The following is a 20,017-nucleotide window of genomic DNA, read 5'->3' as shown; positions in this document are numbered from 1 at the left end:
AATATTACAAGAACAAAATAATGGGGGAAATTAAAAAAAAATAATCATTTGAATCACAAGCTTTTTACGTTTCTTCCTCGTGAAGCTTTGTAACGCAAACAATACACATATAAAGCCATATATTTATAAACATTTTATAATACTTTCAATGGAATGGACTCGGTTTCAAACTTTGGTTCCGTTCTGCTGCTGCTGCTGTTGGGAACCGTCGCCTATGGTTACTTGCGTAACGAAGGGACCTCGTTGTTGATGGTGCTGTTGCTTAGCATTCTGATGTTGCCTTGGTTGCTGCTGTTGTCTACCCATGGCGTTGTTGTTATCCTGGTAGAGATTTCGTCCTCGCGTGTTCAGCAGAGACTGCACGCTCTCGTATTCGTAGAAATTTGATACGGGTCTCAGCTGGTTGTCCTGTCTGGGCTGCCTCTGGGAATGGTACTGATGCTGCTTTCGGCTATAATTTGGAAAATAAAACCATAAATAATAAAATCTACACTTAACAAATATCCAGAAAGTAAGTTCCGTTTAATCAATACGCCTTCTTTTTTCCTCACCTGATTGGAACTTAATTTCTGGACAATATTAACAATTATGTCTATTTCAGATGATTACTATAGTAACGATTTACAGGGAATTAATGTCATGTAACATTGAATTCAAGCTGTTGTCATAACGATAAATTCAATTTAATTTGTCGTATCAATAACTATAAAAAAAATACTTTAATAGCCTTAGAAAACAATAATACTCAATGCATTATTAGATTTAAATGTAAATGCACGAAGTTCACCTGTAAATAAGAGAACAGAAGCAACTACTTTTCCAAGATCTACAGAACCACAAGATTATTACATAAATTAGAAACATAGAACACATCGCATGCAAGAATTTAAATTGGAAAGCTACACCTTCTTCTTCTTCAACCGATGGTAATCATATTTTCTTCTTGTGAACGGAATAAACCAGTTCCAAAGAGAAGGTGGATACACTAAAGTCCGGTATTTTCAAATTCGCTTTAACTTCGGACAGAATAATAGTAATGATGTTTTTGGTTTAACTAGAAGATGGGAATACCGGATGTCAAGGGTAGATAGATAAGAGAACTAGATAGGGATATATATATGTAGAGAGAAGAGAAGATACTTGAGATCTGTGCGTGAAAAAGAGAAAAAATATAGAATATAGAGTGCGTACCTTTCTTCCTCCACCTTTAACCTCTGCTGCTGCACCTGAAGGCGCATCTGCACTATCTGAGAATCAGACAGTTGATCGGAGCGACTGCGATAGAGTGTCAAGGGACAAAACACCAAAAACAAAATACAAACATATTTCTGTTGTTAGAACGACAAGTGTAAACAAAAACAATGAAATTAAAATAAACAAAAATAAACATGTATCATTCTTCATATATAAGCCAGCCACCTTTCCGAGTTAATAGATATTAGTCACGTGATTATAATTAAACAACATAATAATAACAATACAAACGTGTAGATGAAACTGTGAGTTGTTAGTTTGCTGGCGATTTCGTTACATAATTTAATTCCAACACCAATTCGATATAACTGTATCTGCGCTTACCGCAGATTAATGTCAAATTCTCTACTCGATTAAGAATATCTAATTTTCCAACCAATTATAAACTTTTAATTGGTGTGTCCCGTTTCCATCTATTTACCTATTCTGCGTATTATTATGATCGTAGATACATTTTTTTTTTTATTAGCGCTGATGAGCAATTTTCCGAACGGTATTTCGGATCTTCCTGCTTCGCTCCATTATTAACTATTAATTAAATCGCAATTATTCTGCATTATCGTATTACCTGAGATGCGTCTGGAGTTCATTGTAATTCACGTAATGTGTGAACGGTACGGATTCTGTTATTCCTGATCGACTTCCGGGCCGCCCATATTCTCCGTAATTCCCGTTCTGCTCAGCAACAACCCTCGTTTGCTGCTGCTGCTATAAAAACAATACAAAAAGAACGAATTCATATTACAGAAAAGAGTTCAATTCTCGAACAGCATGCAAATCAAATGTGCAAAAATATAATATAGACCTAGAAATAAGCAACGATTTAATCGATATCCTGGTTTTCTATAAACCTTGTGTGTGTAAAGATTGAAAAAAAAAGGACTAGGATTTCGTGCGTGTGATTCAAAAAATATGTTTAGTAAGACAATTTATTGTTGTAAGAAACAAATTAAAAGTGTTAGTTTAAGAAGAAGTGCAATGTTAAAATTTAGTAACCTGTCTGGGCAGTTGTTCGTAGTGGGGCTCTCGTTCTTCAGATGATGGTGGGTAGTAAGAGTTTCTGGCCATCCTTTGTTCGTGCGCTTTCATCAGGTTACTTCTTCCGTGGTTTGAGGGTTCGTGGTTATTCCTGTATCTGACCGGTTGGATGGTCGCATTTTCAGGAATCACCTGCACCTGTTCAGCGTGATGATGCATGAAGCCGTGTCTTTGGTAAATCGGCTCCCTGTGCGCTCCTTGCTGCTGCTGCTGCGGTTGGGTCTGCGCGCTCTCCTGACCACCGCCTTGAGCTTGCACCATATTCTCGTTCTTAGGGGCTTCAGCTTCAGTAGTTGTCACAGGTTTATTAGCGTAGTTATCCACATTATCAAACTCGTTGTTCGACTGGTAGTGTTGAGTCTCGATCGGAAAATCGATCTTCCTGTGTTTACCAAATCTACAATAAAACAAAAATTATGTTAAGTAATTTTGATATTATTGATTTCTTGTTGCAATTTACCTGAACATCGAACCAATTCCTTTGAAAATTGATGGTTTCTTCTTTGCTGCTTTGTGTTTTGAGTCGATGGCTGCATTTAGCGAGGATTGTCTTGGACCTCCTCGAACATTGTTGAAACCTTCTCCGTCCTTTTCGTAATCCACCGGAGGATCCAACAACCAATGTTTCTTTGCACCTAATATTTATTTCATTTAATATTCACAGTTCACACTCAATTGAAATAATAAAACTTACTGATTTCGCTACGATGATTGGGATCAACGATGTGCTTGTTGTAATCTTTGTCCACAGCTGCTCTGAAGCTTTCCTCGCATCCTCGACCTCTTATGACTTTAAGCGCTCCGGAGGGTCCGCGGTAACTGTAAGCTGGATCACCTTCTTCTTGCATTTGAATCTAATAAAAATCAATTCGTATTAGCAATGTCCAAAAGATGAAATTCTAATTAAACTCAAACCTCTTGAACCATAGTTTGCAGTGATTCCAAACTGGAAGATTTCTTCATTCCCAAAGATGGTCCCAGTTGCCCCAACTTGTCCGCATCTAAATAAGGAAAAATAATAGTTATATGATTTATTCTAAATTCGTTGTAACGTTGTAATGGTTAAGCGCGTTTAAGCAATGGTTAATTAGTAAGCTGCTTACATTCTGGATGCTCTGATGACCTATTAACACTGATTACAGACTCCACAGATCCGACTCGCACAAGATTAGCTGAAGAAGAACATTTCGATTTGGAATTAGCACATATAAGGAACGAAAACACATAAAGCTCTACCAACAATGCGGTTTTGCACACACACACGTAACTCAAAACTTAAGACTGAGATGAACTTACTTTCTTTACGAATCTTATCGCGTTCCTCGCGAATCTTCTTCGTCCTTTGGTAGGTGTCTGTGTTCTTCGGATCCAAGGTTGTGTGTCTCTTCTCTGACATGCTCTGTCTTCCGAACGCGTCCCTGCAGAAGTCTGCAGGGTTTTCTAATGATAGTTGACTTGCGTATGTTACATCGGTGCAGACCACTTGACTGTTTTGTGAAGAATCCATGGTTTTATCGTTCAGACTTGCTTTGCCATCGGGTTCGTGATCCTTGCGGTTCTCTTGAACTTGACTTGAGGATTTCTGAATCATCAAATGGCTGCTGATATTGGGAGAGTGATGATTTTTTGGACGATTGTGTTGCATGACTCTAGAGCCGTACTCGTCTTCGATGAGGACCGGTTCTCCTGTGGGAAGATTCACCGTCGTGCTCATGATGTTTGCTCCTCCGGAAATGTTCGGTGAATAGATGCTCTGGTTCCAAGTATCGTTCGTTGCCTTGTAGTAGCTCTCGTTACGCAACTGCTTGTTATTGTTGCCCATCAGCCGATCCAATACCGGGTTCCAGGTGTTCATCGGGCTTCCGATACTCTGATTGAAAGAAGAGCTTTTGCTGGAGTCGTGCGGTGATTTGTGCGGATTGAAGATCACTGTGTTCGTTGATCCTCCTGAATGATCGTTAAGTGATGGATCGGAATCCGTGTCAGCTGCTGCAAAATAATTATCAATAATACCAATAAACGTTTGATCAACAGATGGTCATGATTATTTGAGATGCTTACTGGAGTTGAGGAGGCTGCTGTCCATGCTGCGATTCCTGTAGCTCCTGTTGAGGCCAGGACTTGGTGCCCTTCTGGCGATAGTCAGAGTGATGTTGCCAGGGACAGGCCCTTCGGTGTGGCACATGGCTTTCCTCAACGTTTCCATGGCATCGCTGTTGCTCTGGTGAAGCAGCGAAATGCCGTTGACGTTGAGAAGCTGATCGTTTGTCCTCAGTCTATTGTCTCTCGAAGCTGCCCCTCCGTAAATGACCGTCTTAATGAAGATGCCCAAGTCTTGGGAGCCGCTCGTCTTACCTTTCACGCTGATCCCCAGACCGGCCTTCTCCGAGTCGTGAACGGGGATGTTGAACGTTCGCAAATCCTTGTGCTTCCATGGCAACGATAAACTATCATCAGATTTATCCGCCGGCTAAAAACAATTGGATTAATAAAACGATCAATTGTAAAAGAAAGAAAAAAAGATTGATATAGTATGATTTAAGAAGTGCAGACGATTAGAAACTAGTATAGAGAAGATGGTGCAGAAAACGAACTAATGGAAATGAAGAATTGAATTAATTACAGTCGAGATATTCGCGGCCTCTTGGAATTGTGAAATGATTTTGGCGACGTTGCTTGCCTTGTCTAGGCTCTGCTGGCGCTGATGATTTTGTGGTAACGGAGGTATCGTCGGGGGTGTGTTCTCCTCTTTGGAGCCATCCTCCCTGCTCTCGCTCTTCTCGACTATTGGATCAACGCCCTACGTTACAAGAAACAAAACACAAACGTGACTACACAAAAGCTGCACACAACACACCATCACACAAACTAAGCTAAGATATGTACCAAAACTACTTGATTCATTCGCACTACTCTACTTACAATCACTCGAGGTAGCGAATTATCTGGGACATCCTCCTGCCGGGAAACCACTATCCTGACTTTACTTCCTGTCGGCGCGTTGCGAAGAACGGAAACCGCTTCCGATTGACTCTTTCCCGTCATCTCTACGCCGTTCACCTCCAGAAGTCGGTCCCCAATTTTCAGTCTTCCATCTTCAACAGCAGCACCCTAAATTCACAACATTTAAATTTAATTGATCGATCTTTTTGTTTAATTTACTTAAAGTTACCTTCGGAATGATATTCTTAATGTAGATGGGGCAATTCCCGCCAGCAGGGTTGTCCCTGGTCGTGATACTGAAGCCCAAACCGTGCGGCCCTTTGGTGAGCTCCAATTCGATCTTGCGACCGATCTTTCTCGTGTTTGCAGAAAGAAGAGATTTCAAATTCTTCGGCACGGACGGGATCTTCTTGGTCGGAGACACCGTCGCCACTTTGGTATTTGTACTTTCTGCAGCCCAACAATTAAACAATCAAATTAAAAATTACATACAACAAAGAAAAAAAATATAATTACGTTTTTGTTCGCATTCGACTAATTTTTCAATATTCTCCTTGTCTTCCATGAGGCGCGGATAAATGGGTGGTGGAGGCTTCATCAGATTATCGATGCCTGTGGCTTTGATAACTCTCAGGCGAAGCTCCGGTGATGTCAAAGAGAGTTTAAACATTTCTTGCACCCTAAATATGAGATTATTTAAACATTTTTTTTATATAAATTTTTGTTGGCTTGTTTTCTTACCTTGGGAATGGCATGTTGATGAGATTTTGACTGTTAATTTCGATGATGCGATCGAAAATAGCAAGTCTTCCATCCCTGTCGATACGACCGCCTGGTTCTATACCTTGCACGGAGAGTCCTCTGTCTTTACCTTGGCGATCGTAATCGGGGACCACGTGGATGCCCAAAGGTCCCGGTTCGTTCCTGATCACGATCAATTCACCTCTGTCGTTCTTTTCCAGCGTGGAAATCGGACTTGATGAATTGTTAGCTTGGCCCAATGGTTCTTTCCGCTTTTGTTCTCTTGGAAGTGAAGTGCTGGTATGGTTCCTAGCGTTAGCTGCGCGCTCCGCTGCTTCAGCCCATTTGTATCTGGATAAAAGTTAAGATTTGATTAATTCTTGTTTAATGGTATTTGATATTGAGCAATTTACCCGCCCCCATCTCCAAGGAATTGCATGCTCAGTCTGTTGCTTCCGTCTCGCGCTATCCCTCTAGTCCCAGGTCTTTCATCCTCCTCTTCCTCACGGGAATCGTCAGCCCAATCCGTGCTGATGTTGAGGTACCCGGTGATCGGTGGTTCGAGTATCAACGGAGCGGCGCTCCATCTCTTCGTGTGTTCCGTGGGCGCCGGAGGACCCACCGGAAGCTGGTTCAAAGCGGGTTCGCTTCCTCTTCTCACTTGAAGAGCGCCACCCACGCCGTTGGCCAGATGCTCTCCTGTTACCTCGATGTCGGTCCTCGAGTACCCAGGGCCGTACTTGTGTTCGCCATCCTGCAATTTCCTCAAGTATTGTAAAATCTGCATGCTTCGCTTTCCACGTTCCAAACAAAACTGAATGGCTATTGTGGGACGATCGATGATGATTGCATTCGACCATTTTTGGTCATCGCTCAATAATAATAATATTATAAATAATAGTAGGAGGATGCAACAACTCACGTGAAAGATGTCGGGGCTTCCGGTTCCTACCGAGCTGCCGCTCGCTCCATCTCCGCCCCCGTGATGATGGGCTCCTTCGCCATCCTCGAACGAGGCCAAAATCTGCTCACGATCATCAACGACATCGCTGAGCCGATCGTCCGGGTCCAAGATTCCTCCACCCTGCGATTGCAGATTGTGAACTGCAAGCCATGACTCGGGACCCTAAATACGAAACAAACCATAATTTAATAACGAGTCAACAACAACAACAACAAAAAAAAAACGAAAGTCAAAGAGTCGAGAAAGTCTCATGGGAACGCGCGCGTTTTTCCCAAGGCGGCACGAAGAACAAAGAGTTTCCGCTCCTGGACCAATTAACTCCCTCAGTCTCATTTCAAATTACAGAAAGAGACGCAAACGCTGAGGTGTTTTGAATTTCCAACAAAAATTTAAAAAAATAATAATGTATAAAGTATTTAATTGGTATCTCTTGCACCTGGGAGGAGAATCCATCGTCCCGTGACGCGACAGCTTTAGATAATCTGGAGGCAATAAACCGTGCCTCGGTTTACGCTCTTATCACACCGCCTTTATCTCACTTTAATGTAGGCTACATTCCACCTAAGTGTATTAAATGAGAATCGTACTTACTTATTTACTAATGGCGCGTACACCAGTCAACACAAACAAACAAACAAAAAAAAACTGACATCAGCCAACTCTTTTATCTTGAGCTTTTATTTATGTAACTTTGACGTGCACGATAACAAATGAATAATTGAAACAAACACACAAAAAAAAAACAATATTTACGTAGGCGTGAAATGTTATACTCTAATAGTTGAAATATTTCCTTTCTGCATATCACAATTTGACAATTAAATCAGAGTGATATAAGTTGAACTACTTAATGCATATTTGCAATATCTTGATTTGCAATACAATTAAATAACATTTGCATAAGTTAGAAAAATAAATAAATCACTAATTCTAATTATTATTAGCTTATTATATATTTTTTTGTGTGCAATTGAGGTAATAGTAATTATTTCCCAACGCTTTGACAAATTGTCTGAGACTTTGAACTCAATTTATTTAAATTATTTAATTGCGTTATGATATGTACGTAAATCGATGGATTTTTTGCGGTGATTTCTTAAAATAAGGTTTGTGGGACAAAGGCGAGGAGTATTGTGGTGATCGCAAAACTATAATCCTTGTTTTTTTCTGCTCTCTTCCTTAATGGAGCGTTCGAGTCCGTTTTCCTCTTTCGCGTGAAAACCAATTAATCGATTTCACATCGATATTGATTTCTAACTTGAAATCCATCCGAATCCCATTTGCTTTTACCTTTACAACTTATTATTATACTAGTAGAAATACTTCTTATTGGATTTGATTTATATGTTTACAATAATTAGCATGCAACATATCATATGGTTAAATACAAGTATGAGAACGAATAGGACCTTGAGAATAAACGATTCTTTCGTTTCCTGCAAAAGTCTACAATCTCGTCTAGCAGCTATAATCAGGTTACAAGATTGTTAATATTAAGCGTGCAATTTAGAAATTCATTGTGTTTCGATTCTCGAAGAAGGGTTTGTCTTTGTCGAGTTTGTAATGAGTTTCTTCTTTCTGCATCTTCGCTTCATACATTATTAATTTATTGGTTGCGTGAAATTCGCGCGCTCGCGAGAGCCGCGCAACAGAGATTTAGGTGAAAGACCTTGAAAAGAAAGTTCCAGGTCGGGTCGTCGTGTCCGTCATTCATCCTGCGGCGATCCTCCACCGAAACTTCTCGTGAACGACTTTCACGCTACACGAAATTTCGCTTTTCATTCGGGTTCGTCGTCTCACCGCCCATTTGAATCTCTTCAATGTTTTTTTTCTTTCTCTCTCTCGTATTTCGGCTTTAATTGCTGATTGCTTCATCTTATGCACTTCCTCGACTGCAACTCAAGAAGGATAATAACGCCGCTTTATTATTATTCGCTCACAATTATTTTTCCACGTAATTGCGATTTCTAAACACGACGTTGCATACTCATTCATTTGGAGACCTTTCGTACGTTGCGAAACGCTTCTTCGACACTCTTGTTCCTTTATTTCAACTTTGTTCTTTCTCTCTGTTTGTTGCCACTGGTTGTGTGTATGTATATACACATCCGTTTATACCGAAATCACCCTCAAGGCTTCCTTCGCATTGTCGGCGGTTATTCCTTGCGTCTCCTTTCTGTTTCTATGATGCTTGAAATTGGTGTACACCGCCGGATATCCGGTTTTTATTCTTTGGTGGGGGCAATTACGCGCTCCGGACTCGAAATAATTGCACTCTTATTTGTACTAGTAAACGGATTAAACAAGAAGCGAATTACTCCACTTTTACCCAGAAATTAAATCAAGCTGTTTCTAAACCATTGTTTTCTAATTACCAATATATATCATAGTCGATTCGGATCAAAATCCCAACAACTGAATTCTCGACACTGAAAATCCCGACAGTAACTTTTATTATTAGATGTAGACGTAACACAAAAAAAAATAAAAACGAGCGTTTGTAGTGTACAATAGACATCAACGAAGTTTCTTAATCTATACGTCTTATTATATAAACAAACACTTAAATACAAAGAAACCTCCATCGAGACTCCTTTAATACTGCCGGAATATTAACACTGTTTGGATTATGGTTATTGGGATTTTTACTATGTCGGGAATTTGATTGTCGGGATTTCGTGTTACAGATGAAATAATATTTTCTTGGAGTAAGTCTGGTTGCGGGTGAACAAATATAAAAAGAAAAGGGAAATAATTAAAGATTGCTTTGGAAGTTAAACAATTATATAACAACGCATCGATCAATCAGTTATAATTGTGATCTTCCAGAATGTGCTTTTAAATTCTCCAAAAATAAATCCTTTTAACACGTCCATCCGAAGAAGTGATTTTCCATGAACAACCAGAAGGAATAGGTAAGGATTTCCAACGTGTACAACAACATTGCAAATATAATTCTTCCATAAATTACTTATGCACGTTTGACAACTCAACCGCAATATTGATCACAGCTTTCTCCGAAGCTCGCCGTTCGCTATTTGATTTAACAGCCATTAACTTTATTCATATAATTTAGAAATTATAAGTCGATGTTCAAAACAATCTGTAGTTGTGGTAAATTTGTTGTTTATAACGTACATCTATTTAGATTTAATAAATATGCATTTATCTGTATGTTACATAATGAAACCGACGTAATATCAGTCCTAATGGGTGCTTCTGCGTCCGAATCGGGTTTTGCGGAGGATAATGAAAGTCACATAATCGAGTCGATGTAAGTAAATTGAATGGGTTTACGTCGCATAAGCAATTCACTTGTTTTTCATTGTAATTTCCTTTCAGTTTTTTTTCGTGGTTTCCAAAGAACACGATAGGAAGTAGACTTCTTTGTACAGTTAGGTCGTAGCTGCATTGGCGACAGTTAGTCGTACAATTATCAATACAGTCGATGACTAAATTACATGCAATCCAGACCATCGACAATCGAGGTATGTATTTGTTTGCAAACATTACGAAGAAGGCGGGTACCGAATAAGTTGTAGTTTGCGCAGAGGTGGACGACCAGTAAGGTCGCAAGACAACAATGCGAAGACCTCAATTATACAAATGGACACAGTCTCATGATCATCATCCGTATTACCTTTTCGTTGATTGTGGCTTTAATGTAGGTGGGTCTGGTGATCGAGATGCGAGTGGTGTCCCGTCCCGGGACATTCCTCTGCAGCTTCTCGACGTTATAAGTGTGCCGCCATCCGAAGATCTGCACCAGCTTCTCGGCCACCTCCGAACACTTTGGTCCCACGTACGATGTATGGCAATTGTCAAACATATCATATCACTTCGCGATTCTCCTACGGCTTCGCGCAATCACGAAACGAACACTACAAAATTAAAATTATATAATGCACAACGAATGCACGAGAGGAGCAAAAGTGTACGAACGTAGTATGCAGCAGCGCTAATCTAAATCTCTGTTTGATCAAAAACAACAATCGTTTCAGCAACGTCATGACAACGTGTTTAATCATTTCCATAGTAACATCTAATCATCTCTATTACAGAATACACCTCTGTCTCTTCCTAGTCTTGACCCTACCTATTTCCTCCTACGAATCATTAACAATTATTGTTCGCTTTTAAAGAAAAATAATATTTATGGCAAACCATTAATTCCTATTTCCATACTTAATCATCTCTACGACCCAACCTAATTTTCTATCGATATTCATAGGAGGATATCGAAATTTTTTTAATTGTTTCAAACGTTTGCAATTAGAAATTACAGCGTTATTGTTTCCGTTAATTTCAGATTTCCGCGCCATCAACATTAATAATAATAATGCACTGTTCGAAATCTCATTTGAATATAAACCATTCCTTCTTCATTGTTCACCAACACTTCTCACGGTGATTTTCATATATTAATATCCCATGAAAACAAACGCAAGCTAACAAAAAACAAAAACACCTAAGAAACGAAACAATGTTATTCTTTTCTATACTCATTTCTTAATTTATTACATTTAAAAAGTCAAGTTCAGACTTATACACATAAAAAAAATCGGTCGTTGAACCTAATTTTTGCAAATTCTAATTTACATTTTATGTAATTTTTTAAATTAAATAGAAAATTTTGACATTTATACTATTAATGTTCATCTTTTCTCAAATTAAATAGATCTTTTGAGTCTTCATGATTGTTTAAATAGTTTTTGCAATGATAGTTTTAAGTGGTTTTTAATTTCTATTTTTGCAGATTACGAAATCCATCTTCTTCTTTTTTCCATTCATATTTTTCGCAAATTCCATTGTTTGCTTATGTTATAACAGAAATGTCCTTTTCCGAAATTCGCGTTTGTTTGCATTCTTGTTTTTTTCTGTGTCTAAATTTAGAAATCCTCGAATCGATTATTATACAATTGTCGTCCTGCAAGGATGTCGCAACTCTAAATCGGGGGATTCTTTCTCGCGTTGCCACGCAACAGGGAGCAGCAACAATGCCTTTGTGGAAAATCATATTAGATTCGAAATACCTTCAAGACAACGAAAACGAAACACTGGACGTAATTTATCCCATTACACTGTTGTTCCCTTGCGCAATTTGCATAAGCCGGACTTAAATCGACCATAAAACGTTACAAATCCCAAGGAGCCAAAATGATAGCAGACCACGCATTCCTTGCACCCATTTTAATCGTTGCGTAACAACAATGAAAAGCCAGATTTACGTCCGTGACTCGTATTAAAATACCTTTGTAGTTACAACAAACAGCTTTTCATGTGACCCATTTAATATTAATAATATTAAACAATTCATTTTAGCACAAAAAATATAAATTATAATGCAACGAGACAATAAAGTTTAGAACTTTCCTCGCGGCGCCATTAAAAACGCATTACTATCTAGTAATTTGTAAAATGAAAACTCTTATTTATTTTGTTGTTGTTCTTGTTGTAGAATTTTTGCTCAAAAATTGTAATATGCGTGAAATTATTGTGGATTTCTCGAAATGTATTTTTAGTAGTATTAAATAGAAAAGTCGGTGAAAGCTGCGGTGTAATTAAAGCTAATTAAATCGTTGAAAAATATATATAAAAAAAGAGAAATAAGTAGCAGACGCATATGCTGAGGAAGGAAGACCGCGTGTTTCACTTTCGTGCAATTAATTGAAATTCGTTTTTCCGAGGAAAAGTTGGAAATCGAATGGAAAATGCCGTGCATTCGATTTTTTAAAAAAATTATTACGTGTTTATTTTTTTTTATTACTTTCGAGCAAGGTCAATGGATAATAAATCCACTATCGATTCGAGTAATTGTTTTCTTTAATGCTTCCTTTATTAATTTTTTTTTTCAAGATTCGCAGCAATTTCGACTTCATTTTGAGTAATTTTCCTTGAACGAATTGCTCGAAAACGAACGTCAATGTCAAAAAAACAACAAAAGTGTATCAAGGATGGAAACACGGTGATAAGGCTTTCGGAATTATGTGTATACGTGAGGTAGCTCAAAGTGTATTGAACGAAGTGTCAATATTTAACATGCAAAGCAGCGCGCAAATGTGTACATATTTCTTGTTTTCTTTTTTTTTGCTTCTTCTTCGCGTTTTTTATTTGTCGATCCTCTGAAATGGTAAACATAACTGTGTGTTGGATCCCGAATGGCGCGGCACTAAAACGGAACGAAACGGAGACGGCTCGAAAGAAATGCAAATGCTTCTTCTTTGCGCCTTTGGAAAAGCGTATTCTGCATACTCATTAATAATAATAAAAAAAGACAAATAAATGTACTTGCGCGCGTAGTGGCAATAAAATGAAGAAGGTAATGAAAGCGAAGAGCAAATGGGAATTCTCTAGTCTTTGTTCAAAAAGTGGATTTTTCTTAATTGATATATGATTTTGAACATTCTTATGTAATTTTAATAAGTTATATTTTTAGTAAAATTTTCGGAAAATGCATTTTTTTGTATCAATGAAAACTACTTAATAGTAATTAATGGGAATCTTAAAAAAAAGACAATTATTTTGTTAATTGACAGTTGAAAATTTTTGTTATTTTCCATAGCAATTTCATAAATAATTTTGTAAAACTTGTATTTTTAGACGTTTTTTTTTGTATATAAATGAAGATGTAATGTATAAATAATAAGGATGTTCAAAAAAGGAGAAGGTATTATTTTGTACGGTCACAATTTAGCAGATTCAATGTTTGTATCCTGGCATTTCGTTGGTTTATATTAGTCATGAAGTAGACCTTTGTTCCATAACAGACGGTCACAATAATTCCGCAACGCTGCGACTGCAACATTCAAAGAAAACGCTACTTTTGTAATTATTAAATCATAATAATCCGAAGTGCACTTCAGTTTGTTATCGATAAAAAAAAAACAACATAAAACAATAAAACACACTTGTAATTTAATGTTTTTCAATCCTCGGAAATTCCACTTACATAACTTGTTATGTTATGCCTATTGTTATTAGGTGCGATCATAATTTCTCGTCTAAATCCGGCTTATTTAAAATTTAGTTACTAACCCAATAACATGTAATGAGTAAATGTCACAGTGTGACGTTTGTTGAAATATAAAAAAAGAGTCATTGAAACAACTTACATAACTAGTTACGTTCCTATTATTATTAATAAGTGTGATCATATTTTTTCGTCTCAGCCTGACTTATTTCAAATGTACTAAGATATCTTAAACCTTGCAGTGTTATGTAATGTAAATGTCACTGTGACGTTTGTTGCAATAAACATATATAGAAGAAAATAGTAAAGCAAAGACAATTTTGAATCATCTTACATAACTAGTTACGTGCCTGTTGGTGTTATTGAAATTTACTAAGGTAACATGATAAAGGCTCAATGTGTAATGAGTACATGTCACTGTGACGTTTGTTGCAATAAACAAAGAGTCATAGTGAATAAAATGTAGAAGAAAATAATAAAGCAAAGGTAATTTTGAACCATGTTACATAACAAGTTACGTGCCTATTGGTGTTATTGAAATTTACTAAGGTAACATGATAAACCTTCAAAGTGTAATGAGTACATCTCACTGTGACGTTTGTTGAAATAAACAAAGAGTCATAGTGAATAAAATGTAGAAGAAAATAATAAAGCAAAGGTAATTTTGAACCATGTTACATAACAAGTTACGTGCCTATTGGTATTACTAAAATTTACTAAGGTAATATGATAAACCTTCAAAGTGTAATGAGTACATGTCACTGTGACGTTTGTTGCAATAAACAAAGAGTCATAGTGAATAAAATGTAGAAGAAAATAGTTAAGCAAAGGTAATTTTGAATCATCTTACATAACAAGTTACGTGCCTATTGGTATTACTGAAATTTACTAAGGTAACACGATAAAGATTTAATGTGTCATTGTGAGGTTTGTTGCAATAAACAACTAGTCATAGTGAATAAAATATAGAAGAATAGTAAAGCAAAGACAATTTTGAATCTTCTTACATAACTAGTTACGTGCCTATTGGTATTACTGAAATTTACTAATGTAACAAGATAAAGCTTCAATGTGTAATGAGTAAATGTCACTGTGACGTTTGTAACTGTAAAGCTATATTGAATAATATGAAGAAGATAAAGAAAAATAATATTAACTCGAAGACAATTTAAAATCGTCACGCGTAAATCTTTCTTTTTCGTTATTTTATTTATTGTAATGGTGATCTGATGGAGGAATTTAAATGGTAATAGCCCGATGGATTTATATAATCCAGATTTATGGTTAACGACGTCGTCGCCTGGTAACCGTTACCTCACTAAATCCCATATGGATGGAGCAACAGAACCGAAGCAGAAGAAAACAAAAACAAAACAAAAATAAATGCATATGGATACGAAAGAAGATCAGAGCAGATAGCATCATCCATAAAGTGTTGCACAACCTGCGATTTATTGCGAGGTGGATGGCCCCTAAATGTTTCGTCTTCTGTTTCTTTTTTTTTTAAATTTATTTAACGTTTGCCGTTTGATCGTTGAGTTACCATTGGCGAACCCGTTTTTTTTAATTGATCCCGAAGACAATGCTCTGCGGAATCTTAACCAATGGTAACATTGATACACCTGGCTCGGACGTTGCACACCGTTCACGAAATACGACACCCTTTTTGCAGATACGCTCTGCAACTCAACCATTCATCATCATCATGGTCTGATATTCATGCAGATGCAAAAATCCAATGATTCTGTTGCATCTTCTTCGCGGCCGTGACATTTATTATTATCTCATTCGAATTCCAATGCACTTTCCCACCACTTTATATGTTAATATTTGAAAATAAATATACTTTGTTCAATAAAGTGCGGAATAATCTCAATTATCGCGGTGAGGAAGTATAAATCTTTAAGTTTAAACGCTAATTAGGATCATGATTTAGTTTTTTTTTAATGTGTTTCTAATAATTTATAATAAATATGTAAATAAATATTCAAGAAAATAAATAAAAGAATTGACGACAGCGGCGTTTCCTGTTCCATGAAAGAACGACAGGAAGTGACGTTACGTGCAAAAAAAAAACACGAAACGGGGGGAGCGAGAAGGACGACGTCATGGTAAGCTTATATTACGTAAACTCCAACGTTCGTTACATATTTTTTGTTTATGTACATGATTCCAGGAATCATCAAATAAACAATTTCAATATCAAATTTGCAACATTTAATTAACAAACGACTGTTTCAATTGTTTCTCGTTACTAATAAGTAATAAAATAAGTGCAATTACTTTTGACTTCTGCTTGTTGCTCCATTGTCGTCAAGACAGAACAATGCACTTAATTTGAGGTTTCTTGCATGTTTTTGTTTATGTTCCCTTGCTGGCGAACCTAACGTCGCCTTGCTATTTATACTCGCTTTTTTATTTGCAGATTGCGCAATCGCCCGTATTGTTGCACGGCAATTAACGTCCATTTGGGATTCTTCAAATCGCATTGAACCTCTCTGCACATACACACACACTGCACGTAAACGTACGTCCCAGTTCCATCGCTTTACACGTTACACGTAATAATCTCTTGTATTGTTTCGTTTCCATGGTTTTCGAAGAATTAGACATACATAACATTTCCATGGATACTATTAAAACTATTTGTTATATAATTTGTTTACGCTATGTTAAAATTTTCCTAAATTCATCATTGAAATAGCGTAGAAATCTTTACTTAAGTAGCTTATAACTGGGAAAGTGTGTATCGTAAATATGCAGATTGTAGTGCACGCGCGTCTATAGGAATTTTCATCCGTATCGACGGCAATTTTAGCGTTCACAAAATCGGACACGTGCATTTTGTATTGGAACGGAATGCTACAAACGTCTAATTTTAGAATAAACGACATCGAAATTGTTGGCAATTAAATGACTGTAGTTTTTTTTTCTGTAGTTGTAGTTGAAAGCGTTTTCTCGATAGTTTTCAATATCTAATTTACTAGTGATAATGACGAGAAAAAGTTGATTTTCCAAATACATTTTTGTATATATATATATACAAGATCAATGCGCTACTAACATAGATCCAGTATTTCCATCTTCGGAATACTGCTTAAACGGAGATAGTAAAGTAGAAAATGCGAAATTTCCTATTAAGTGACATATCCACACTTTCAATAATTCATGTTGTTGTTTTTTTTCCCTCTATCAATCAATCATTTTCTATTGAAACTTTAATTTCGTATTTCCAAAGCGACAATGATAAGTTTAGTAATTTCAAACTACTTCGTATCTGTTGTTATCACCTTCCAGGAATTTAAATTACTTTGCTTTACACTTAGAGTAATCTTTTAAGTCGTTGATAAATACGATTTATTATAGGTATTAGTCGATTGCTGTATTTTTTTTGTGTCAATGGACGATTTCGGTGTATTTTGTTTTAAAACTTAATTCAACTTAATATACGGAATGGAAATAATGGAATAATTTCATAATTAGTTTTATTGAAATGCTGTTATTTCGTTAGCAATTTTTATTTTGTAATTTTAAAGAATTTTTATTAACTTATTTAGTTATTAGATTATGTCTTAAATATTGCCATTTTTGCTTATTTTTCTTTTGGTAACTTTAAAATATTTTGTTTCTTAATTAATTTACATACAATTGAATGAAAATACACACATTTTTAATTTGTTAATTTAATTATTTATTCTTGATTTTGAAAATTCGAACATTTTTAATCAAATCAATTTGTTAACTTATTTATTTCAAAATGTTTCCTTTAGTTCTACAATTTTATGTTATTTTTTACGTATTCCATTTTTTGTTCTAAACATTAATTGGTATAACTAACTTTTAATAAATAATGAATGAATTTATAGAGATGTTTAATTGGATATCAAATGATGTATGTATGTATGTATTTACCAATATTTCCTTTAGTTTCATTAAGAGTTCTGTACAACTGCACAGATACATTCCATGACCTTATTATTGCCATTTTCATGTTTTCCTTCGGGCGATAATAATCACGTAGCCCCGTGCATATATGTTTATTACCATGCAGCAATTTTTCTCTATGCGAATGTACACCACATTATAATTACTATTTCTTTTATAATTAATTAATTAATGATGATAATTCGCGCTACCGCAAAAATATGCGGAAATTAATAATAAATCGGAGCGAATTCCGCTTCGATATCAACCGTTACGCCGCATACACTTTTCTTTCGAACTTTTACTCCTCTCCTCTTTCTCTCTCTCTCTCTCTCTTTAGATATATATGTTATAAGTATATATATATATATATATATTTCTGCATTGAAAACCGACTAATACATACTGGGAATACGAAGAATAATGGCAGTACGATGAAGAGAAAACAGAACTTTGTCGAGATAATATCACATTTTTGCGCAAAAGTCTTTTTTTTATTGTTATTGTTGCTGTTGTCGCGATTTTGTAAGTGCGCGACTGTTGCGTAACGCCGCAGAAAGGACGAACGTCGAAGGTGTCTGTCTTCCGCGGAGGAGGAAGGAAGAACTCTGAGAGAGGACACCTCACACGCGCACCTGCCGACAGGTAAAACTGAGACCTGCAACCGTCGGTCGCCGCTTTTACCATACGTACACACACACACACATTCACCTGTACGTACACATACATACACACACACTCAACACCGTGCAACACTAATGCTCGTTGTTGTTGTTGTACGTTTTCCCACTACCCGTCCCCCTCCGCCACGGACCAAAGCCGAACAACAAACAACACCGACGAACGTCTTTCACTCGAACCGATCTCACTTTGTTATATATACTTCAAACCATAATGCATCAAAAAACAAATAAATAAATAAATCAAAGTCCAAACGTTTCAGCAACTTTACCTAGGTCATTTAATTAACTTGGTTTTACGCTGCTAAACGATTTTATTTCAAAGCGTATTTAGAAATTCAATACTTCTCTAATCTCAATGATTGTCATAGTTACTAGAGTATCATTTTATCTTGTATTTCGTGATTAACTATTGTTGTCATGGAAATAATATTAACTGCACCTTTAGCATTTAATTCATTGATTTTGTTACGTTAATATCGTTACGCAAGTAACATTGATCCTTCTTCAACCATGTTGTCATGAAAACATATTGCAATTATTGTTTTCATTGAAATCATCAACTCTTCAATCATCTTAATGAATTTTTCAATGAATAATTTGAAGTTCAAAATGCTGCAATCCATTTCAATCTAAGTGATTATTGTCATGGTTATTACAGTATCTGTTTATATTGCTTTTCGTGATTAACTATTGTTGTCATGGAAATATTATTAACTGCACTTTTAACATTTAATTCATTGATTTTGTTAAGTTAATATAATTGGAATAAAGCATTGTACAAGTTATGATCTGCTGCAAGTAACATATATCTTTCTACAACTATGTTGTCATGAAAACATAAATAATTACAATTATTGTTTTGATTGAAATCATCAATTCTTCAATCATCTTAACGATTTTTTCAATGACTAATTTGAAGTTCAAAATGCTGCAATTCATTTTAATCTAAGTTATTATTGTCATGGTTACTACAGTATCTGTTTATATTGCTTTTCATGATTAAATATTGTTGGCATGGAAATAATACTAACTGCACCTTTAACATTTAATTCATTGATTTTGTTACGTTAATATAGTTGGAATGAAGCATTGTACAAGTTTTGATCTACTGCAAGTAACATTGGTGTTTCTTCAACATAATAATGTCATGAAAACATAAATAATTACAACTATTGTTTTCATTGAAATCATCAACTCTTCAATCATCTTAACAAATTTTTCAATGAATAATTTGAAGTTCAAAATGCTGCAATCCATTTCAATCTAAGTGATTATTGTCATGGTTATTACAGTATCTGTTTATATTGCTTTTCGTGATTAACTATTGTTGTCATGGAAATATTATTAACTGCACTTTTATCATTTAATTCATTGATTTTGTTAAGTTAATATCATTGGAATAAAGCATTGTACAAGTTATGATCTGCTGCAAGTAACATACATCTTTCTACAACTATGTTGTCATGAAAACATAAATAATTACAATTATTGCTTTGATTG

General features: G+C 36.0%; 1 protein-coding gene across 3 annotated transcripts; it reads right to left on the bottom strand.

Annotated features, from left to right (window-relative positions):
• Window position 1: 1 nt before the first annotated feature.
• Window positions 2-18,328, bottom strand: LOC108566791 (partitioning defective 3 homolog). 3 transcript variants are annotated; one of them, XM_017926853.1, is made up of 19 exons: window positions 18,241-18,328; window positions 10,581-10,821; window positions 6,899-7,102; window positions 6,390-6,730; window positions 5,977-6,327; window positions 5,752-5,915; window positions 5,465-5,685; window positions 5,215-5,403; window positions 4,916-5,092; window positions 4,354-4,762; window positions 3,589-4,281; window positions 3,396-3,464; window positions 3,208-3,293; window positions 2,987-3,146; window positions 2,753-2,927; window positions 2,251-2,689; window positions 1,823-1,962; window positions 1,192-1,275; window positions 2-451 (listed from the first exon to the last, which is right to left on the bottom strand). In XM_017926853.1, the coding sequence occupies exons 2-19, from the start codon at window positions 10,767-10,769 to the stop codon at window positions 166-168; spliced, it is 4,377 nt and encodes a 1,458-aa protein (XP_017782342.1). In that variant the 5' UTR covers window positions 10,770-10,821; window positions 18,241-18,328; the 3' UTR covers window positions 2-165. The 3 variants fall into 3 exon arrangements, with proteins under 3 accessions (XP_017782342.1, XP_017782343.1, XP_017782344.1); XM_017926854.1 differs by having other exon boundaries at window positions 1,823-1,959; XM_017926855.1 differs by lacking the exons at window positions 2-451; window positions 1,192-1,275 and having other exon boundaries at window positions 1,889-1,965.
• Between the last annotated feature and the right edge of the window lie 1,689 nt (window positions 18,329-20,017).

This window comes from Nicrophorus vespilloides, unplaced genomic scaffold (genome assembly GCF_001412225.1).
Source record: "Nicrophorus vespilloides isolate i.1.1-1 unplaced genomic scaffold, Nicve_v1.0, whole genome shotgun sequence".
Lineage (NCBI taxonomy): Eukaryota > Metazoa > Arthropoda > Insecta > Coleoptera > Silphidae > Nicrophorus > Nicrophorus vespilloides.
The sequence above is the reverse complement of the archived record's forward strand: the minus strand, read 5'-3'. Positions and strand labels throughout refer to the sequence as shown.